The sequence below is a fragment of the Syngnathus floridae genome, chromosome 6, assembly GCF_059516105.1.
Source record: "Syngnathus floridae isolate MCC-2025c chromosome 6, RoL_Sflo_1.0, whole genome shotgun sequence".
NCBI classification, from domain to species: Eukaryota; Metazoa; Chordata; class Actinopteri; order Syngnathiformes; family Syngnathidae; genus Syngnathus; species Syngnathus floridae.
Window position 1 is genome coordinate 15,934,257 of NC_142418.1, and position 16,955 is coordinate 15,951,211.

Genomic DNA, 16,955 nt, shown 5'->3' on the forward strand with positions numbered 1-16,955 from the left:
TATTTGAAAGTACAGCAGACTCCAACAAACTTATTCAGTACCTACTCATGGATTCACTTTTTTATACTGTATATTTATGAGATAGGGGGGAAAGTACTATTTTATAAACCCAATCTAATAGCAAATAAGGTATTACAATCATGATTTGCAGTTTGAACGCTTTATTTTACTGTATGTACGCATACTGCAATTAATTAGCAAGAACTAAAGGCAAACTAGAAAGGACTACAAAATACACATGGACCAATACATTTACAAAACATTCAAAATGTTACAAAATGGTCTGTATTGGTCCTTCTGTTGTTCTTCAATTTGAATCTTTGTACAAATTGTCAAGATACAAGGTCAATCATTTTCACTTTGCACAATTTTACAAGCGCCCGGGAGAGAGAGACGTGTCAGCGCCAGCCGTCAGTAAACCATCAGTAAAGCATCTCGCCCAAAAAGCACCAACATCAGGCCCCTCCCCCGGGAGATTAAACTACATCTTCGGGTCCACTTGAGGACAGAAAAAAAATGAAACAAAAATAAAGCAAACATTTTTTTCTTCAATCGGTTTTAGCTTTCTGCCTGAGAGCAAACAAAGTGAGGGATGAAAAGGATTTGTGAGGGAACAAACCAAAAACTTTGGTAGAACGAAATTATGTTCAGATTTTTTTTTTTTTTTTAACATGTCAGTGTACAAATGTGACATGTCCCACCGCTCTCCACCCCCCCATAATATTTACATCAAAGCATCAAAAAAAGTATTTAAACAGCATTTCTCACATCCATCATCTCCTTCCAGACTTAGCTCCAAAAGGGATCAACAAAAAAATGTAAATCTTCAGAACCAGGAGCAGTAGTCCTTAAGCCCACATTTCTCAACGGACTGTGGTTGCCAGTTTATCCAGTGCTGCCAACAGTGAAGGGGGAGGTGCATACGTGTGTGCTCTCTCTCTCTCTCTCTTTCTCTCTCGAGGGCTACGAGCTGCAACGTGAGCCAGGCTAGCTGGCGCCAGTTCCTTCCATCACCTGCTGGGCCTGCTTCTGACCCATGCAGCACTGAGCCACCGACTGGAACAACCTGACGAGGACAGGGAGACGTTTTATCAAAGCCAACAGGAAATGCCTCGATTTGACAAACCCAACAGACCCCCCCCCAAAAAAAAAAATATGGGGTGGACTGACAGTAGATTAAGATCCAATTGTTAGATTCAGCTAAACCCACTTTTCAATCTCAGGGGCACAGTGCACAAAGTCATGGCTCCAGAACTTGAAGGCGGGATTCTTGATGAGCTCGATGAAGGTGATGAGGAGACCCCACGGGTGAGGCCGGTTCACAATCAGCCTCTCCAAAAGGACCCTGTGCGAGACGAGGCGTTAACGCTGTTGAATTGGTTCGGTGACCAAACGTGTTAAATCTACTCAATTACTCCCAAGTAAATTAAAATGCAACGAATCATTTCAAGCGATTGTCCCCACGCGTGAGCGGGTACACAAACTGACCTGGTGATCTGCTCCTGGATGGCCTCAGTGTTAGCCTCGGCAAAGAGATAGAGCATGGTGCAGCTGAAATAATGCGTGTGGCTGTTTGGGTAGCGCAGCTGGTTGGCGATGGCGTTCAAGAACAAGTAACGTCCTGAAAAGCACAACGTACGTGTTCAGTGTCATCTTCAATATTGCTCAGTCGTCTAGGCAGGTTACCCTCAGTGTCCAAGTCCACAGCCAGGTTCTGGAAGATGTCCATGTGTGCAGAGTGGGTAATGGTGCTCATGGAGGGCGTGCTGCCCTTGTTGTGGATGTGCGCGATGGCCTGCGTGCCCACATACAACACCAAGGCGTTGATCAGCTGGATGTTGTAGCGGTTTCCTGGCTCGTTAGAAACCTGTCCGACCCAAAAAAAAAATTCAGATTTCCAATAACGCAACCCTTTAAAAAAAAACAAAAAACTTCACCTGTAGATTGCTGCGCAGCTCTGAGAGGAAAGTGACGGGTGAACGCGTTTTCAGATACGAGTCCAGATCCTTCTTGAACTGGGAAGGCATAACTGCTGTGAAGTTGGTGAGGATGCGAGGAGCGATGTTGATCTCACTCAGCATGTCCACCTGCACGTGACATCACAGACAAATATAAGCATAAACATAATTGTGGGGAAGCTAAGTCCAATACTTTGTAAACCCCCGGGGTGCATCTGTTCTTCTATTGTCTTTGAGTGTGCGTGTGAGCGCTTTCTACCTTGAGATTGGGTGTGAAAGGGTCGGGGAGCCTCATGTTGCGTGGAAAGGCACTCAGGATGAGGTTGCGCAGCTGAATGCAGTTGGGCGGGATCACGTCACAGAACCCATAATGGTAATCGCACAAGAACTCTGGGAAGTCGTGCAACAGGACCAGCAGTACCCTCAGTGTGCCCTAAAACAAAACAAAATTTTCAATCATGGCTCGGGGGGGAAGAGAACAAAAACAATGATAGGCTTGTAACTTGAAAAAATATTTAGGGTACGCAAAAATCAAGGTACCACTATCATAATAGGGTGAACACATACCTTGTAGAGGATTTGCATAGGTTTGTTGAGCTCTACATTTCGAAGGAAAGGTGCCAGGTACTTGAAGAGATCAATGAGCAACTGCGCGTACATGGGCCAACCCTGCGGAGGGACGACAAAACATTTACACTCGCGTAACATTTGGCGCGCTGCGGTCCTCTGCATTGTGACCACGCGCAAGGCAAACCTTCTGCTGTGGCGTGTGCGCGAGCATGCGGGCGATGAAGATGCGATGGGAGATCAGTTCGAGCCAAGCGTACACAAAACCCGGTGCCTTGGTGGGTCTCAGGATGTGGAAGGTGTTGCTAAAGAGGGGTGTCAATTCGGTCAAAAATCTCAGATGGACCAGAACCTCCCTGCTAAGTCATCGGTAGAGGCAGGTCCTACCAGAAGGCAGTGAGCGTCTGGAAGTTGATAGTCTCCAGGACGTGCTCGGGGGCGTTGAGTTCCAACAGCAACATGATGAAAATGCGGTGGTAGGGCAGCTGCTGGAATTCTGTCTGGCGGACATCGTGATCCTGGATCAACACCCCAACGACGATTCCCAGCACCTAGTGGGAGAAAACAGAAGCTCGAATTGTGAGGACTGTACGGTAGTTTTTGTTCACCGGCAAGAATTTTGGACCTCCTATCAACGTTGTACCTTGTTGAGGAGGTTGATCTTGGTCACGGTGTTGGAAGCCTCTCCAGAATGTTTGACGAGCAGGGCTATGAGTCGAACAAAGGCGTCGAGGTTGTGGTAGCACTTTGCTCTGATGATGGCTGCGCTGGCCGCCGGGTTGTGCTGCTGTTCAGCCTGCGCGCGATAACTGATTTCCACACACATCTCCGTGCACAGCCTGAAGAAGCGCGTGATCAGGTCATCCGTCTTCAGAATACCCTGCTGGTGCATCTGAGTGGCGGAACGTCACAGACTTTTGAGACAAATCACAAACGTGGTGCTCTTCGCTTTTCAATGAGCTGCTGAGTACCTGGCCTACAAAGGCAGAGAATGCTTTGGTGCTGTCCCGGCCAGCAGCGGCTGAGTGGTACAAGTTGACCCATTCCCTCAAGAGATATTCGGCCTTTTCCCGCAGGCCAGGCGGATCATCGTACTCCGACGCTTGGGTGATCCCGGAGTGCATCATGAAGTTCGGCCCGCCGTGGGCCCGATCGATCATTGCCTCGTAGTTGGAGCGTACGACTTCCATCAACTGGGGAAGACTGGGGAAATATTCACAAACACTTTAGAAGACAAGACCTGACCGGGCTGTGTTGTATTTTTCCAGAAGACTCATAAGATGAACCGCAATCAAACGAGAGTTCCGTGTAATTTACCCTTCTGGCGCATTTGCTCGAGAGTGTGCGCAGGTCCTCATCAAAGTCTCAATGGTGTGGAAGAGGTCTGCTTCGGTGACGTGGCTGACGCTGCGCTCGTCCACAAGCAGCAGCTTCACTAACTGCATGGCAAACGCCACGGCCATGTAGTGAAGTCCGTTCTCCATCGACTGCAATGCGAACCACGACGGAAGAGTGTGAATCGAAACAGCCGCCACGCACCTTTTTGTTTCGTCGTTGGACAATTATATGCCGAGTACCTGGGCCAGGTGCAGATCATACTGCTGCATATTCACAAGATGGTTTCGAATCAAAAGCTCCACCGCCTCGACATTGTACTTGTACTCATCGCGGCATTCAATGAGACACCTGTTAATCAATGACACGCAATTAGAAAAAGTGTTTTTCCAACTCTTAAGTTGATGAGACTGTCATCCGACTCATAACAGGGACTTCCTGTATTATGTAACTGAAATGACTCCGCACTCACCTGGTGATCTGTTTGTTGCACCACTGTGGTCCGTATGCACGTCCATCCTGGAGAGCTTTCAGAACCAACAGGTGACATTCTCTGTAGCGGAGCAGCAAGTCATTATCGGCTCCGCTGGTGGCATCCAGAAGACCTTCCACAGCCTGCCAAAGGAGCGCAAACATGGTTTTCACCAACGGTAAAGGGACTGGGATAGAGAGCTTTAAGTCCTACCTTCTGCAGCAGTCCAAGTGCTGCGATACCATCCCTGGAGTTTCTTGCTAAGACCACAGCCTCCAGAAGGCTACGCAGCGCTTGGGTCAGGGGATTCATGGAGAGCGCCTGAGGGATGGCGTGAAGATGCTGCTCCAAGTCTGCCATGCACTTGTCATAGATTTGGGCGACATCATCCGTGGCCCAAGCTTGTTGCTGTTGACAAAGGTAATTGCAATAAATAAAATACGGCTTTGTGACATTTTGTGTAAATTGACTTGACACACTTGGGACAAAAACAAGTCACCTTCATTGGTTGAGCAAGAAAACCGGTTGGTTGGGTAAGATCATTACTTGGCAAGAAACCCGGAACGTTTCTTGCAAACTCCTCGTACACAGCGAGCTGCTTTTGGTCGACTCCTCCCACCTAAAAAACAAAGATGTTGTTTGACTCCGTTCGGCAAGTTAGGTAGTGCATACACTGGAACTGATATTAAAATCAATCATCTGTTGAGCTGATTTACCTTTAGTCTTATCTGCTCAGGCATACGTTCAGCCTGGTAAGTCAAAACAACTGGATCACAGTACCGACGCCCTTCTTGGCGTGCATGCTTCCTCAACTCGAATTCCTGCACGACAAGGGACACACAAGTTGATTATAAATGATATATATTATCCTACTGTTCACTGTACTGTCTAATGCAAGGGTGAATGTTTATTTTTTTTAATAAACATTTGGAATTTCTTTTGGATCTTGGATCGATGATGATCCACCTACTTTTGGCCCACCTTGTGTTCTCAAAAGCAATGTGTGGTCGAATTAATTTGTGGTTGGTGGTGAGACGCTAATGCACTGTGTTCAATCAATATTGAAGAACTGCTGGTTTTGATCAAAGCCAGAGCTAATCAATAGATGCTTAAATGTGACTTTTGTGAAGCCTCACCGTGGCGAGCCTCTTGTCCATTTCAGGGCCGGCCTTCTCTACAGCGGTCTTCTGAATAAAGCAACATGCCAGTTCACAGTTCTCCTGAGCAACCCTGGCTGCAGCTTCCTCCATCATTTCCCTCTGCTGGGGAGTCGGCGCCTGACAACAGGGGAAGGAAAAAAAAAAAAAAAAAACATTCATAATTTGTCAAAGAAAGCGGGCTGAACTATCAGAACTGATCCTACCCTCAGTGCAGCCGCAAAACTGTTCTTCAGATTTGCGGCAATGCTGACGAGCAGGGGCTCACGGCAGGTGATCATGGCCATGCCGGCCGTCAGGTTCCTCATCATGTGGTGGGCCGCCACGCGCATGCGGGACTCCTCTGAATCCAGGGCAAAGTCCTTCCGGATGATTTGCTCGCACGTCGTCATGGCGATTTTAATAGAGCGGTCAACCACGGGGTGCACGAGCTCTTGAACGGCACGCTCAACTGACTGCCTCACACACTGCTTCAATTGAGGATGGGCTTGTAGAAGAGGGATCTAAAGAGGGGTAAAAAAAAGAGACGGTGAAGTTAATCAGTAGCAATTCACTTAAATTGATTGGACTTTAATTTATAAAGGTACCATCATTTCAAAACAAATGTATTGCAATTTTTTCCTGTCAATTTTGCATCTTCTTTAATGTATGAAAATTTAAATAACTGACGACATCCCAAGTCTAGAATGATCCTACCTCCCGCAAGAAAAAACAACAATAAAAGAAATGTGTGTGTGTGTGTGTGTGTGTGTGTGTGTGTACTTGGACAAATTGAGCCACTACTTACATTGGCATTTATATTAATGTGTGGTGCCAGGCCTGCCAAGGCATACACATTAATGTCGTGATAACTGAACTGTGGGGTGGGGGGCCCCGTGGTTGTGCAAGGTGTGGTGGTGGTGGCAGCTACAGTGGAGGGTGGTGCTGGAAACGGAACAAAGTCTCCTGTTGGTCACAAAAAAAAAAAGTCAGATTTAAAATCTGAAGAAAAAATACACAGGCAAACACAAAACATGGAAATACTTTATTAACTTGTGTTCAAATGTAGACTGACCTGATGTCGAGACTGGGAGCATTTCATCGGGAGGCTTTGCTTCTTTCTTTGGTGCCGAAAGCTGCTCCTCGAGACTCTTAAGCTTGTCCTTGTCCTTCAGCAGGTTTCCTGGCTTCAGGTCATTGATGTCCAGGGACAAGTTCTTACAGAGAACTTCAATCTCAAATTTCAGGTTAAGCTGCAATGGAAGGCAAATGTCAGCATTTCTACAGTGTTCTCCGATGCCTGCCAATTAGTTTTAAAATCCCACCTTGAGGTCATGTTCTTGATGTAGCTCTGCAAGAACATTCATGATGGCCATGGTCCAAGGATTCTGGGGCCTGAACACCTACAAAAGTCAAAACAAACCATGAAGGTGCAGGCTCGGGCCACGACCATCTCAATCAATATCGCGGGCTCACCATGCTTCGCAGGCTGGACTCCAAAACTTTAGCCACAAAGGGAACCACATAAAGCAGCTCCTGTTGGCCTTTCACATAGGCTTCCAGTAGCAGTGACTTAATTTCCAGATCCTGAAAAAACAATGTGAGGAAACACTGAGTCACCTTAAATTATGTGGGGTGGGGTGAAGCTATCTGAAAGTCCAACTGAGATCCCAAAGGACTAAAGACGTTAAACATCTTACTGTATGGAGAATAGGTTTGTTTTTGGCCAGTGTAATCATGCCCAGCCAGTGACCCAAGTTCTTCAGCAATGAGCGATCAGAGAAATTGGCAGCGGCTTTGTCAGATGTCAACAAAACCTGAATGGAGAACAAAAGGCAGTTTTTATAGTTGTAGGCCACACACTGTATTTCCACTAGAGTTCCCACAAATCTCCAACCTTGATGTTCCTGTATGTCTCCGTGAGGACCATCTTGACAAACTCGGGATTCTTGAGTGTGTCTAGAAAGTTGGAGTAGAGACTGTGGAAATTGGGCTCAATGCTGACACGCTTCATCACCAGATACTGAGACACCCATGGCATGAACTCTTCTTTCACAGTCTCTTTCAATTCCTCTACCTAATTAAAAGAGAGAAATGATAACCGCTTAGCTCATTATAATCAATGACATCAATTGATATTTCCAGCCCTCACTTACTTACCTTTTGTGTCATGTTTGACTGAGAAAGGTTATTGAAGATGAACGCAATCTTCTCCTGGACATTCTCTGGAGGTTCTACAATCCTTTCCGTTTGGTCAGTGGCCACCAGGAGAGTGTCAATATTTGTAGTGTTTATGGAGGGCTGCGAGGGGGGGGAGGGGGGGGGGGGAATACAAAGTTTATCTTAGCTTACTTTACCAACAAGTATGTAAATGTTGAGTCAAACTCACTGGCACGTCCTTCTTGAAGCTGCTGGGCGTTGGCCTTGTGATGGTAGTGGTCTTCGCGGCCGTGGTAGTGGTTGTCGTGGTCGTGACGAGGGTGCTCGTCTGTCCCGGCTGCGGCGCTTTCGGGATACCGGGTTGCTGCGATTGGGCTTGCACCTGTGCCAGCGCCAGACTGCCTGGGGTGGTGATGGAGCCTTGCATCTTCACCGGGGGGTCCCGTGACTGTTGGCCGTACTCAATATACTGCACACACAGGATATTGGAAGATGCAGAGCGTAGGATTTAATCTATCTTTCAGTAGTGCATCACCGCAGGCGATATTAGGGCAACAAGCAGGGCTGAACGATTTCAGGAAAAGAGCAAATTGCAATTGATGGAACGGGCCAGATGATATTCTATCAACTATTATCTTCTATACACTATTAACACATATAGTTAATGCAAGAGATTCTGGGTCAGTCAGAAGTGCTGCAAAAAAACATGAAGCTTTCGCAATCATGTGGTCATGTTGACTGTCATCACATTTTTGATGAAAAAAAAATGATAAAATCGTTCAGCCCTGGCATCCAGACTTTGCTCAATTAAGGAAACCTTGTTACCTCTTGTAAATGGTGGGGGAACTGCAAAAAATGACCAATTGATGCAAGATGTTGACAATACTGGGGGTAATCCTTCAATCTAAAACCACACGGGATTTTAACCATTTTAGTCAAACATGACACGACAGCTGTCGAATGAATCAAAACAAAATTGAATACCTGTTTTTGAACCGGTCGAGAGCAGCAATTCCAAAGTAATACATTTTGGATCCAAACGGTTTTCTTAGGGCTTCAAGCACGTATCTGAGTGCAAGGCCGAGGGCCATGTAGGTGACGAGACCCTTTTCGATAATGCCGCCAAACAGGCAGGCCGTGATGTGCAGCTCCTTGTCCGGGTATTGCGGGAAGAAGCGGTACTCCTCAAACAAGTTCCGAAGCATACAATTAAACACCTCCCGCTCCCTGTTGATGTTGGAATCTTTGAACCTCTGCAGCATCTCTAGAACCTGGAGGTGGACAATTTTGCTCGGTGATTGGCAGCCATGTTACAATCCAGCCACTTCTAGATCCACTCAATGAAGAAGACTCAAATCAATTTGGCTACGTACTTCATCCACAGACATCGTCGGGTGAGGTGGGTGGTTGTAGATGCGCTGGAAGTAACTGTTGGCTTCATCATCGATCTCCTTGCTAAAGTGCTGGTTTGCCTCAGGCCAAACCTGAGAAAGGTCAGCTGGGAGGAGAAGATTACAGAGTTGAGATGATGTACTGGAAGGTAGTGACTCCATAAAAGCAAAGCATGAGCCATGTAATTTATTCTTGCGTCTCAAGTCACAAGTATACAGATGCATCTCAATGAATTATGAGACATGATATTATGCAACAGTGCCCTGTTCTGGAAGCACACTTGATACTTGAAATGAGTTTGAATATTCTAATCTTGAGAGATTCAAAATTTGGGCATTTAATTAGGCCCATCATTCTAGTTATAAAATGGTTACAATTTTCCTATGCATTTAATGAATCCATAGAATTCCAGGTTGGCTTTTTTTTTATTTGAACTAGTAAATAAAATCCCCCCCACCCTTAATATTCTAATTTACTGAGACACACAGATATACTTGCGTATTCAAGACTCTTAAAAAGCAAAAAAAACTAAAGTGGGGCTGTCAGCTTAAGCAGACAAGGAATGGAAGACTGGCCTGTATTTCCTCTACAAAATATTTGCAAGCTTAAATGGGATTTCAGGGACAGATTTGATATGTCAAAGATATAAGACAGATGGTTCTTAATGCCATGATTGTCCAGACTACAATGTCCTTCTAAAATATAGATTTTTAAACATTGTCATTAGTTGCAGAGGAAATACAGTGCTGAGCAGCGCAAGGCGAGGCTCTCAGTCACACCACTACCACCGCCACTTACAGGCCTTCATCTTACTCTGCTGGAAGGTAGGAGGGTTCAGGCTTGGTGTGCTCATCTTTCTGGTGCTGAATGGATCAGTGCTTACTGCCGGCATTCCAAGACTAGAACCGATACCCGTGCCGATGCCTGAGCCCAAGGGACCTGGACGGAAACAGAGTCTGCTTTAAACTACAGCCTTTCTGAGTGTCGACGGAGAAGTGTTTAAAATCAGGACATTACTTTCATTCTGCATATTCAAGAAAAATCTTTTGGAAAAAGTACAGTACCAGAGTCCATACCAGGAAGCTGCGAGGACAAGCTGCCAATACCGCCAAATGGTGTGCTTGGATTGGTGTTTGAGAGTGGTGGAAATGCCTTTGCTGGCGACTGGGGATTACTGAAAGCCGAACTGAGGGAGGTGGGGAAACCCTGCATGCTCTGAGTGTGGGAGGTGGCCGTGCTGCCCAGATTCAAAGCGCCCATCCCAGTTAGAGGGTCCACCTAACAAGCAAGAGAAGGCATGTTGGATTGAGAATGGTTCGGCTAATACGGTGAAATACAGTTTATTTTGTTGGAGGATACCTGAACCGGGGAAATGGCATCCAGGCTGCTGGTGCTCGGGGCCCGTCCTTTCGGCATGACTCCAGGTGGTGGCTGTCGGGCTTTGTTCATAACATTGCTGCAGTTTGCAACCATGGTCAGGATGGTCTCTGACAGCTCTTGCGAAACATTCCTGAGCGATGGGTGAAACAAAAATTTCAGTTTGAAATGGTGCACCAAAAAGAAAAAACTATTTAATGCCAGGAGCAAGCACAAATATTGAATAACAGGTGGGCACTCACCCAGCACAAGACTGAAGACAGGCCAGCATGGTGGCTAAGGTCTCTGGAGGCAACTGAGAGCTCTTAGGCTGATCCTTGTCTGGGGCCAGACCCCCCATAATGGATGGGCATCGGCGTTTCAGGAATGTGACGCAAGCTTGGATAAAAGGTTCCTGACCCAGAGAAAGAAAAAACAAACACAAAATTACTTCCATACCGATCCCATCGAGTGCGTTTAAAACATTAACATTGAGACATACCCCGTGCTCTCTAATTTTGTCACTCAGCCATTTATCAAGTTTGAGGTATTCACGGCGAGAGGCAAGTGCAGCAAGGTCAATAACAAAGGCAAACGGAGTACCATTCAGCAGCATCGAGAGAGACTGGAGAACAAACAAAATACGGACAGAATGACAGAACGCCCACTAACATAAGTGTCCAACAGCCTCCGGTTAAATCAAACGAAACAAAACTTTGTTTCCATATTGACTTTGGCATCAAATGTGTGTGGTGCTGTCGTCTTGTTTTCAAATGTTTTCGGTGTGTTGTGACAAACCTTCAAGTCTTGGGCCACATCCAGGATGCGGGACAACTTGGCTTGGTCATACTGCTCACCTCTCATATACCACTCAGCCATTGAATGCATTATTAACTGACGGATGGACGGAGACTGTCCCTGGGGGAGAAAAGAGAAGAAAAAAAAACACATCAGATTTGGGTGCACAACCATGGTATAAATACTACAGCCGATTTGTGGGCATATTTTATAACCAACCTGTCCATGCCAGGCATAGTGCAGAATGATAGCAGAGTTGGGGTGGTTGCCCAGAAAGATAGGCATTAGGGTAGAGATGAGCTCATGGCGCAGCGTATGCCAGGAGGTGGAGATCTGCAGCAACGCCATAACAAGCATATCCGGGCAGTGCTTGATGGGGAAGCTGAAGAGTTGCTTCACTTGCTCGTACTGGCCGACCTCTGATAGCCGAAGCAGGCTTTCCACCAAATCCAAACTTTTCCTGTGAGGAGTTCAGACGTTTCAGGCTCGTGTGTGTGTGGTCTGCAATTGGTTTGTGACTTGTGTGTTCCATTATAGTGGAAAATGAGAAACCTCAAAATGGACCAATTCCATACCATGTCGCAATCTCCCTGTTGTCATCCTCCGGTGGAGCTTTAAGGATGTCGATGGCTACTGTGTGGCAAGGGTAGTCGGCGAAGCAGAACACTTCAGGGCTCATTAGAGAGTGCTGAATGAATGATAACTGGAAAACAACATGGAAAGGGTTGAGAGAGGTCGTCAAACATTTGACAAAAGTTATAGCCATTGGGTCTGCATTGACTTCACCAAAAGTTAACATTACCTGTCCTTCTGCGTGTTTCCATGGCCGATATATGAGATCCACAGGGAAAACCTCCATGCCCAAACCCCGCTGAATGCCGTACACCACGATATTCAGGCCCTTACTATCCCGGATTAGGAATCCTGCGTGATCCAGTTCGTACGTCACCTCTTTGAAGTTCAGGTTTGGATTCTAAAGGATTGACAAGGGCAAAGTGAGTAGAGGCTGGAAGTGAAGTAAAATAAAGAAATGGCATTTAAAAAAAAAAACACATACAACCATGTTAAATAGATTTTTCTTTTGTATGACGCGCAACGTCTGTCCTGTGTGATGCCAGACATTAACAAGCTAGTGTTCCCAGCGAATCTATGAATGTTTAACTAATGCCTGGAGCCACGCATGCAAGCACACCAGAGTTCTTTAATCCATTTTCTGTACAGTTCCGTCGTAATTATTGTAAAAGCGGAGAGCTGGAGTAAAATGTCAGAATCAACCTGCTAGCTTATCACGATGTGCCTTCCTTTCTTTTGCACAGTAGAAGAACGTTGACGTACCACTTCTTTAACCACGTCGATGAGGACCTCGACATTCCAGGTGTGCGCCTGCGACCCATCATTCTTATCCTTTCCGTCACTCCAGATGCCACTTCCAGGTGCAGAAATTGACTACGAGAAGATACAAAAGACAAGCTGGAACGTATAGAAACAGTTTTGCTGTCAAATTGCATACAACCGAGTAACTCACCTGTAGGGGGATGCCATCAGTTAGGCCAGAGTGGGTGCGTGCCATCATGCCCAGGACCCTGGCAACCTGGCTGGCCGTCACCTCCCTCACCCCATACTGGTGGATTATGTTTCTGCACTCGTCCAGACTGAGGAGAAAGTGCAAACAGGTCAGTACTGACAACGAAGGGGCGCACACACCGACTCAAAGCCGAGAGCAAACATACCTGGTACAGAAGCCGTAGCCGACTTCCTGCATGAATTCCGCGAGAGAACTCTCCATGATGGTCTTGGCTAACTCTCCAGAGTCAGGCAGGATCCTATCCATGAGAATGTCCCGTTTTTCAGGGTACAACAGTGGTGCGAGCACCACAGGGCAGCGCTCCTGAGGGAAATCTGAAACCAAAACAGATGACACTCAATCCAACTATTTGATATTAGGAGCGAGACACCCTAACCCTAACCCATAACAGTTGACCTGTGTGGACTGCAGGATTCAACTTACCTCGGCAAAGTGTCTTCAAGAAGGCGTCAATCTGCTCTTGTCCAACCCCGCTGGCTCCCTTCTGGCCAAAGAGTAAATGGGAGAGCAGCAGGTGTAAGACCTCTATAGCGATGTCCTGGAAGCCACCTTCTTGGTTTCCGCCGAGATCTGCGTCGATGTATGACCGCAAGAGGTCGGGGAGCTTCTGCTTTATGAACTGCGCAGCTGAGCAGGTATTTAAAAAAAAAAAAAAACACATTAAAAGTCAGGACACGAATGAATATATGCATTTTTTTTTTTAATGAAGCACTCTTTCATAAAGCTCTATGCAGGACTGCTTACCAAATCCCCGAAGGTCTGCGTTGTAGGAGTTGAGCAGCGCAAGGCCAAATATCACCTATAATGTAAAAGAGAGCGAGTTAGTCCATTTCAGAATGCTTTGACGCATTACTTCATGCTAATTGTAGCAGTTGCCTTGAGTAGCTTACCTCTTGAACCTTGCTGAGCTTAAGAACTTTACTTAGTTGAGTGAATAAGTGGGCAGATGGTTTCAAACTCTGAAATAAACAAAAAAAATCAAATTCTCATTTGCGACTGAACATAAGCTGTAAAAAACTTTTTTGCTTATGAATCTGCACTCATTGTATTTAAGGAAGTGTTAGATGAAAATTGCTGGTGTACCTTTTGGTAGTGCAGGGGATTGTCGATGGCGTAGCACAGAGTCGAGATAAAGTTGGGCTTTGATATCAGCGACACGCACTCCTGGATCAGAAACTGTGTCTTGGGCAAGTTGGAAACAACATGCCAGGGAGGAAAGTGCAAACACAAAAAAAAAGCATATGAAGGGCTATAAAGGGAAATCTCACAAGTGCTTACAACTCAAACATTTACATTACTCTTCTATTTATGGTGACAGGCTGACAAAAATAAGGGAAATAAAAAATAATGCAGACGCACAGTCAATACAAATATTTAATGGGCTTTGATTTTGCTTAAAAAAAAATTACCTGGTGAAAATCCTTGCCGCTGCTTTTACCATCGCCACTGAAATCCACATGTGAGAAAAGACAGCGAAGTAGATGCCTGTCTGCCTCAGGACCGTGACGATTAACAATCTGGAAAAAGGCCCGTTAACGCGAGTTAGTGTCACACCTTCACATGTTCCGCAACATCATAGTAATTAAAAAAAAAAATAAAAAAATAAAAACACTCACATGCTGTATTTCTTGCTGGCTGGCTCTGTAGTTTTTCTTTGTCAAATTGTCTACCAAATAGCTGATTTGAGACAAAGCCAGCGAGAGCGAGTCAAGATTCATTGCTGGTTGGGGCGGAAGCAGGCGGCCGAGCACGGCGCAAAATCACCATTATTCCCCTTTAGTCACTTCAGTGATAGATTACTTTTCCTCCCCCCCCCCAAAAGGTGTGAAAAAAATGGTGACGTCCAAATGAGATTTTCTGTTAGTGGCTTCCCGGTCCTTGATAGTCTTTCAGTTTAAAATAAGGTTCAGCATCTGCAATGAAGAGATCAAAAATTAGTAATGGCCACATTATTTACGAGATTAGCGTATACAACTAGCTGTATCATTTCTGTAAACATGATTGACATTTCTGCTTCCAAAAAAACTCATCTCTTTAGAAATTTTCATGTAAAAAAAAGAAACTTTGAGAATTCACGCCGATTTGGGTATTTTCATGTACTTTCTGTAATCCCCTATGATACTTTTAAGTCACCATAAACCAAGCAGTAGCCACCGGTTGGTAGCTGGACAGAGTGTGAATAGACATGGGATTGAAAAATCGGGTAGAGTAAAGCAGGTTAGGGCCATTGTGGAACCGATACCACACAAAGCAAGATGGTAACCTTCATGATAAAAGTCCGTAACAGTATTGGCAGTAGTGTTAACAGCTGATCAGTTGCTCACTCTTACATAAGGTGCTGTGACCAATTAAAGCGACAGATTTAAAAAAAAAAGTGTATATATTCATCAGTCAATGTCATAACATGGCTAAAACGAAAGTAGTAATTGGTGTTTTTACAGGATGGTGATTGTTGTGCATTTTTTCCAAAATTAAATCACCAGTAAGCCAATTATTTTTCAGGGTAAGGTTCACAAAAGTATATAATAATTATCATAATCATAGTTTAGAGGTGAGTATTTAAGGCTCAATTTATCATTTATAGGAAATTGATATGTTCCTTCTCACGTCTGGTTTTGATCCCAAATAGCCACAAACAGCAAGTGTTCACTGTATTTACCAACTTCTTGTCATGCCAAAATAAGATAGGCTTTTTGAGGCCTGCGAGCATGACAGCTGGAAATATTCCCTTTAGCACATTCCAACATCCATTACTGTGAGATTAACCAACTCGGGCACATCTATCTGGAGGTGTGCGCCCCAAAGTTTGGTGGCTATCTAAAACAGGATGAGAACTTAACTCCAAAACGAAGCTGCAGATCACTCGCACTAGGCCTCAGATGAGCTAAAACAAAACGCTGAATCGATCGAACCGATTCCAGATAACGCTCCCCTAACAAGGTGGTCCCTTCAAACAACAAACATCCAAACGTACACACAACAAACACGCGGAGACGCAATCGTGTAGAGAGGAATAAACTAAAAAAACACACACAGTGAAACAAAGGGCAAGTGCATGGACGGTAGCATAATGCTCCGCGCGAGCCATAAACAAGGAATCGAAACGTGGCTTAAAAAATATATCCAAGTGCCCCATTGCAATCAGAATTTAACACGTATAATATAAACTCAAGTTAGCTGGCAACCCAATTCCCAATTCAGCATTTAAACGTGCTTTCTAGAAGTCAAGATTGTTTCCTAGTGTGGTCCACGGAGCACACCTAGCCGTCGAAGCTAACGTATAACTTATCTTAACCTGTCTTACAGCCAATTAACATTACATTTAGAGCTCGTCTAAATCATTTGGCAATATTACGCAACATCAAAAATGGCTACCTGTGTTTATAAATGCCTACTGATGTTACACATAGGGGAAATTAAGCTAACTCACAGTCTAGCGCTTCTTCACGCTAATACTCAAGCTAACCGTGCTAAATTCTGAGGCCCGAAACAAGGTTAGAATTGTTTGCTGCAAACCTTTGATTAAACACCCATTTAATAAACTACCGAAATACGGGGGAGTGTTGTTGTAATGAATTATAGAGATATGGGTTAAAATAACGTCAGTAAGAAGTAGAAACAATCCATATAGATCGGGTAAAGCTAGCATTAGCATTGTTAGCTCATTTCGACTCCCGTCTAGTTTACGGAACTGCAATCACTTCGGGTCCAAGCGTTTTGTGCCCAACAAATGAACAGTGCCCCGACTCTAATTCTAGTATATATCAAAGTGGAGTTCGTGTAATATATAGGTGCATCACAAGAAGGAATGATCCATGAGTAACTGTCAAATTAAGCAATTTGATAACGTATGACAGCTGCTTTCCAGTAAATAGTCGATCCCCGACCCTGGTGGCTAACCGTCCTGCTGATTTCAAATCGCTGCCGTAAGCGTTAGAATCATCATGAACCCGAGCGACCGAAGGATATGTCAGCGGGTATTTATTCCGAAACTCACAGTGCTTCCACGAAAGTGATTCAGTGGCTCATTCCTCCTTCGTTCTCTCCAAACAAACTTGGGCGAAATGGAAGAGGGTCACGGCGCCTCCAAGTGCAGTTTGATTTTCAAAATAAAATGGCGACTGTCACCGTCGCGGCGCGCTCTCGCCGCAAGAAGAGTGCGCGAGCGTGCGCGCGCGCCGCACACGCACGCGAGA

General features: G+C 45.3%; 1 protein-coding gene across 9 annotated transcripts; it reads right to left on the reverse strand.

The window, feature by feature from the left end:
- Nucleotides 1–144: 144 nt before the first annotated feature.
- On the reverse strand, nt 145–16,919 carry cnot1 (CCR4-NOT transcription complex, subunit 1). 9 transcript variants are annotated; one of them, XM_088377933.1, is made up of 49 exons: nt 16,757–16,919; nt 14,376–14,672; nt 14,169–14,276; nt 13,843–13,935; nt 13,650–13,718; nt 13,504–13,558; nt 13,183–13,386; nt 12,905–13,073; nt 12,700–12,826; nt 12,510–12,620; nt 11,977–12,147; nt 11,750–11,877; nt 11,394–11,634; nt 11,175–11,294; nt 10,879–11,001; nt 10,640–10,791; nt 10,380–10,530; nt 10,097–10,298; nt 9,834–9,959; nt 9,002–9,126; nt 8,613–8,899; nt 8,454–8,532; nt 7,858–8,097; nt 7,629–7,769; nt 7,366–7,545; nt 7,169–7,285; nt 6,945–7,055; nt 6,794–6,871; nt 6,544–6,721; nt 6,277–6,434; nt 5,696–5,992; nt 5,469–5,609; nt 5,049–5,153; nt 4,832–4,951; nt 4,546–4,740; nt 4,333–4,475; nt 4,103–4,211; nt 3,843–4,012; nt 3,497–3,728; nt 3,169–3,417; nt 2,913–3,076; nt 2,713–2,830; nt 2,526–2,627; nt 2,218–2,391; nt 1,938–2,087; nt 1,687–1,867; nt 1,489–1,621; nt 1,211–1,345; nt 145–1,066 (listed from the first exon to the last, which is right to left on the reverse strand). In XM_088377933.1, exons 2-49 carry the CDS (start codon nt 14,475–14,477, stop codon nt 988–990), a joined length of 7,143 nt encoding a protein of 2,380 aa, XP_088234059.1. In that variant the 5' UTR covers nt 14,478–14,672; nt 16,757–16,919; the 3' UTR covers nt 145–987. The 9 variants fall into 9 exon arrangements, with proteins under 9 accessions (XP_088234059.1, XP_088234052.1, XP_088234058.1 ...); XM_088377926.1 differs by having other exon boundaries at nt 7,858–8,106; nt 9,819–9,959; nt 10,085–10,298; XM_088377932.1 differs by having other exon boundaries at nt 13,843–13,941.
- Nucleotides 16,920–16,955: the final 36 nt, after the last annotated feature.

Excerpts from the sequence above, each read along its gene's own strand:
- cnot1 (XM_088377925.1), bottom strand. The coding sequence starts at position 14,477 with ATGAATCTTGACTCGCTCTCGCTGGCTTTGTCTCAAATCAGCTATTTG. Across the intron at positions 4,013-4,102 it reads ATGATCTGCACCTGGCCCAG|TCGATGGAGAACGGACTTCA; the intron begins GTACTCGGCATA and ends TTCGCATTGCAG. Across the intron at positions 1,346-1,488 it reads ATCCAGGAGCAGATCACCAG|GGTCCTTTTGGAGAGGCTGA; the intron begins GTCAGTTTGTGT and ends CGTCTCGCACAG.